The sequence below is a fragment of the Barbus barbus genome (genome assembly GCF_936440315.1).
Source record: "Barbus barbus genome assembly, chromosome: 12".
In the NCBI taxonomy this organism is placed as follows: domain Eukaryota; kingdom Metazoa; phylum Chordata; class Actinopteri; order Cypriniformes; family Cyprinidae; genus Barbus; species Barbus barbus.
This window is the reverse complement of record NC_136740.1, coordinates 13,094,213-13,099,969: the sequence shown is the minus strand read 5'-3', so window position 1 is coordinate 13,099,969 and position 5,757 is coordinate 13,094,213. Positions and strand designations below refer to the sequence as shown.

Genomic DNA, 5,757 nt, shown 5'->3' with positions numbered 1-5,757 from the left:
ACCAACAGAATGAAAATGTGGTTCCATATTCCATAGTTATAATTTTAATGCTCTCAGAATATTTTACTTTGATAATGTAATTTGAATAACTAAGTATGTGATTTTAATGTGTGTTTAGTTCACCCCATCGCCACGTATTGTTATTTATGAGCATGTTTTAATCTGTTCCTACCGACTGTATTTGTTGGTAGCGCGCGCGTCATCTTCGAACGTCCGTGTTGGTCGTAAACGCGCGTAAATTAGTTTTGTTCTGGAGTCTGTGTGGTGCTGCAACAAGTTAACATTATTTCACATGAACACGGCAGCATACAGCTATGGACAGATATGTGCTAGTTGTTATAATCAACGTAGAGCCAAAGAAAGAGGGCTCTTTCAACGGTAAGAGGACGCCATATATCAATAATTTTCAGAAGTTCTGCTTTGGCTATATGTTGCTGTTTTGACATGCATTGGATTTATTGCAGGGGTTGATGAAACCAAAAAAGTGTTTGATAACCTCAAGAATCTTTCTAATTCGGATTTAACGCGCATTCCTCCATTTCCAGGTAACGTTAAGTTAGGTTTATTTACTATAACCTTATTTGCCTCTCATTTTCCATAAGTTTTGGTGTGACGTTTGACTTTGTGCTTGTTTAAATTAATTTAGCTTGCTCTCTGAGTGGTAGTCCTGGACCACAGAGATGGTACTTTGCCATTCAAGCCAGTTATGGTACAACACAGGTAATTAACATGCATATTTGCTTCTTGGTTAGTGCACTTTCACATTTGATTGGTTACAAGTGACATGAACTGGGTCTGACAAACTTAGGTTATAAAGTAATAATGTAGATTAATTGAAGGGTGTTTAAAAATGTATTATTATTATTAAATATAAAACAATTAAAATACATATAAATAAAAATTCAATTTTAGTAAATAAATAGATTAAATATGTAAACAGTAAAATTTGATTCAAAATAAAAAATGAATAAATAATAAAAATCGGATTAAAATAAATAATGAATATGCATCTAACAGCTGAGTCCTATAGTGAGTAGAATTTGTTTTAACCTATTAGAAACTAAATATTTTCTGAATATTTTATAGTATAGCATATAAGTATAGTATATATTATAACAATTTTAATTAGTATAAATTGGGTCTTTATAAATGAAAGTATATAGTTTCCTTTTAAATTTTAGGATGGGGTCATTTGCATGAGGATGATCATACGTAGTTGTCTGTGACGTATACAAAATTGAAAAACCCTGGTATAGTGCTTCTGATCATCCACACACACACTTTACTGTGTATTTCCAGTGGTGCAGCTCAGAGTGGGAGGATCTGTGTTCCCAGCGCAGTGACAGTGAGGAATCAGAGCCATCTGCTTTAGACACCTGCATCGCTGCCCTTCAGGAGCAAGAGGAACAGAGCGTGCTCACAGAGAACCCATCCCACGCAGAGTGAGAGATTGCGATTGATACTGTAGTGTCGCCCCATAATATCTCAAACTAAAGAACCTTATTGGACCAAAGAATTAATCATGTTTCAGGGATTAGTTGATGTAATTCATAAGTTGATTATTGACACGTTTATTTACATTTACTTCCATTTACTTTCTGTGTTTATTTTTTCATAATGATTGACTATCATGATAGACTCTTTGAAGAGGCTGCTGAAGGTCTTCATCAGTTAGCAGACAAACTTCCTCCTCCAGGTACTATTTTATAATATTAAATGGCTCTGGGCATTATAAAGTTATCATAGTAATATTTTCTTTATTTTGTTTTACATATTTGAGATTATTTGCTAACAGCTAACAATGTTATCATAGTGTTACTATGCTTTTTTATTGTATTGTATTGATGTAATATTTGTTCTTGATCGCAGGGAAGTCTTTGCTCGATGTGATTGTTCTGTGTGTGGATGAGGAGGCGGGGTTGAAGGATATGTTGCCTGTGATTGGCTCTTTGAAGCACATGAGGGCATGGCATTCGGCACAGATGATCATGGTCACTGAACACAATTCAGGGTAAAATGCAATATTCTCCAGTAATAATATCACAGTTCTTGAGATAATAGACCTGTCCTTTCTATTTATGAGTTCTGCTATGCCTAATGGCCCTGTGTCTCTTTTTTTCTTCACTATAAAGGTGGCAGAAAGCAGCCATGTACCTAGATGCCCGCTTGTGTTCTCCATCAGTGATCGACAGCTCTGTGGATGGGAGAGAGATCTGGAGAGGTGGACTTCACATTAAAGAGAAAAAGGTACATTATACTGATCTAAAGCCCCTTTGTTTAAATATGTGTAATAAAACAAAGACATTTATGAGGTTAATTCTGTATAATTGCAGAAATACTGTTTTAAAGAGGCTCTTGCTGTTTGCCATTGGTTGGACAAACAAATAGTCCCTCCTCAATCTCACGGATCAATGAACTATTAAATAAACTATTAAAATATATATATTTTTTTGTAAATAAAACTAAATATTGACATTCGATGAAAAGCTCAACTACAGCTAACTGAAATGATAGTAAATAAAGATACAAAAACTATGGAGCTAAAACTGAAATATACTTAAAAAAAAAAAAAAAAAAATAAATAAATTACTACAATGTAAACAAATGTTGATAAAATATTAAAATTCAAACTTTTAATAAATACTATAATATATAAGTAACATTAGAATAACACTGTGCACCACAAAATCAACCTATGAATTGCTTTCTCATAATTGTCTAATGGATTAGAAAGCAGTGCTTAAAAAAATAATTATATACATACATATACACACACACACACACACAATTGCTATTTTTATATTTAAAAATAGCAATTGTAGACATTCTTATGTCCAGCAGAGGGCGAACACTTGCTAGAAATGATGTATGAGGGAACAGTAACTTCTACTGATTTGTGAAACTGTAAATACAAAGATGGAAAGACTTAGTAAGCATGCAGATTTAAAGAAAATTATTTGATTGAGGGAAATTCTGAGCAGGGAAATTTTATGTCTTCGCGAGAAGAGAGCTGTTATACTGCAAAATGTGTGCTTTGAAAAAAGATAGCAGGACCAGTAAAGATTCTGGTACTTCTGGGTTACAAGTGAATTAAAAGCATTAATACAGCTAATGAGCCTGATGCTGATACAAAGATCATTGATATGAAAGGGTTTGGATTTCAAGTTCACTCAGTTTGGGTCATGCTGCTCAGAGAGCCGGTCAGTGTTACTCTGAGAACTACAGTCTCCATTATCTCATGTATTTTAGAAGATTGTTTGACTCAGAAATGAAGAATTGATCTATTTATGCTTGAGCATAAATTAGTGTCTTATCACTCTTGTGTTGTAGAAACAGGACAAGTATTGCTGTGAAGTTTTTTTACTTGTAAATCTCTCTTCAGCTCATTCTGAATGGCTTTCTTGTGTTATTTTCAGTTTGTCTCTGATCTGACGTTTGAGGGTTTCTGTTTGAGAGCTCAGAGGAGAAATCGCTGGAGTGATGCACTGTATTCTCACACAGACCCACAATGCCACACTGATCATAAACTACAGCAAGAGGTGATTCAACGGATTCTTACAATTACTGAGTTTTTTACAAAAACGGAAAATTCTTTATTTGTTTGACACTAAAACACTTCAGTTTCTGCTCCAGAAATCGGTTCATAATATTCCATATTTTTTTGTTTTGGTTTTAAATTTTTATTATAATACTAGTGCTGAGGTTTTAAGTTGTGAACGTTTATTATAAAATAAATTTTTTGTGAACTACATTTGTGACTCTTCAGGTGGCACATTTGGAGTTGGTGCCACCCATGAGAGTTTCTTACTGAGATAAATGGGAATGAGATCTCATATTAATATTAGAAGCTTCATATCAAACAATCCTGCTGAAAATTTTCACACGATGATTAAAATTATCTAGTGCATTTGTGGCCCTATGAAAGAGGCGTTCAAAATTTTTATGTTGACTGTTTCTTGCTCTCTCTCTCTCCCTCTCTCACTGCATCTCTTACGCTGTCGTTCTGTCATAAAAGTGAGCGTTTGGAATGTAATCGTAATGAGTTTTCCGCTCTAGATTAATCACAGTGGCGGTAGTGGAGACTTCAGCCCCTCCAACAGAGCCGATTACACCCCACAGTCTGTTTACACTGCCTCTATGCTGATTAGTACCATTAACTCTTTTTATTTTATGCCCGCAGTACTTATGAACTTTATTATTGTTACGGGCACTGCAATCAATATGAAAATGCTATTCTCCTCCGTGTCAGAATGAGTAAGACATTACCTCCCATCTGCCACCACGACTGTACATCTCTGATGAGAGATGACAGCACTTATATGCAAACGTTCATTCAGACCGCTTTCAGTAATTCATTACAAAAGCTAATACTGTAATGTGAAGGTATGATAATATGGTAATTATACATCACGGTAACCTTGGAAACAAATAATTGGCAACTTGAGTTGCTTTTTAAAGTGTCTGATTATCATCGCATTATATACAGAATATACAAAATGGCATCTGCAAATGGTTTTCTCTGCAAAAATGAAGACCTAACATTTGACACCATGTGTAAAAATATTTTATCCTAATTTTGATCAATATTTCTTAGCATTTGATCATTTTTGGTGAAATGCGTTTCTTAAAGTGCATTTGTTAAATTTATTTAAAACAAACTTCACTTAGTTTAATATTTTCCATGTAATGCAAAGACAATCACACATTTTTTAAGTGTGTACAAATACTTTTGGGGGCCTTTGTGTTAGAATATATCTATTTTTGATGTAAATTTAAAAAAATGGTTATTATATGATACTGCACTACTGGCAATCTTTGGATAATTGAGGGAATTTTATATATAATCAAGTTGATAATATTCAAAATTTCTCAACTTTATGTTGTGTAAGTCAGCAGTGAAACTAATATTAGAGTTTCCAGCAGTCTGATTCAAAGCTTTTGTAAAATAGCTGGTTGAATTAGCTGTTTATGCTTCAGTGCTCGTTAATAAGTTGTAATGCTGTTGTAGAAACAGAGTTTAGTTACTTGATTGGGATGCATTTTATTTTTTCTTCATTCCTCCAACATGTAAATAATGTGAAGCAGCCCTGCAAATGTATCTACCGTGGTATAAACCGTATAGCAAAATCACTGGTCAACACCCTGATTCTCTGATAAACACTTGTGAAAATACTGATAAAATTACATGATTTGATTTGACGGACCCTTATATCTTAATTGTTAACATGATGTTATCATCTTCCTTTCCATCCCGTAACTCTTATGGATTTGTAACAGTATTTTTAAGACTACTTAAAATATAGCTTTGAACTAATTTCACCATGTTGCATCGAACTCATCTTTTCTGTGGGCCCAGAACTACTGAATAATGGAGCATCTCTTCAGATCGACTTCCTCTTTCTCTGCTCGCCTTCTCTTGTATAGAAGCTGAAAGAGCTGATAAAGAGTTAGAAATGTTGCCAGCTCCCTCTCAGCCTCTCATTTTCCGGGCCAAAAGCTCTGGTTTAGTCCTGTCTGAACACAAAGCTGATTTTGTTTCAACACTCAGGGGCACAAGCACCCAGCGGCCCCAAAACAGCTTTAACTGTTACTCTCCTAATGGTAAATAAACCGTAAAGGGCCGTTTTTTTGTTTCTTTTCATTAGCCAGCTGCTGTCACAGCCAGTAACACTTTAATCTGTTGGTCACATAACCCTTTGCTTGGTTGAAACTGCTTGGTCATCTAATGTTTTTCTTTGGTCCTCTTCCTCCCTTTCT

The 5,757-nt window shown here is 34.6% G+C and overlaps 1 protein-coding gene across 1 annotated transcript in view; it reads left to right on the top strand.

The window, feature by feature from the left end:
* Positions 1–201: 201 nt before the first annotated feature.
* LOC306878344 (mdm2-binding protein-like) overlaps positions 202–5,757 on the top strand; it is a 35,014-nt gene continuing 29,458 nt past the window's right edge. Inside the window, exons 1-8 of the mRNA XM_079430627.1 lie at positions 202–378; positions 465–545; positions 647–720; positions 1,300–1,442; positions 1,638–1,696; positions 1,870–2,011; positions 2,133–2,247; positions 3,417–3,539. Coding sequence (XP_079286753.1) covers positions 315–378; positions 465–545; positions 647–720; positions 1,300–1,442; positions 1,638–1,696; positions 1,870–2,011; positions 2,133–2,247; positions 3,417–3,539 — 801 coding nt within the window. The 5' untranslated portion in view covers positions 202–314. The remainder of the gene's footprint in view (positions 379–464; positions 546–646; positions 721–1,299; positions 1,443–1,637; positions 1,697–1,869; positions 2,012–2,132; positions 2,248–3,416; positions 3,540–5,757) is intronic.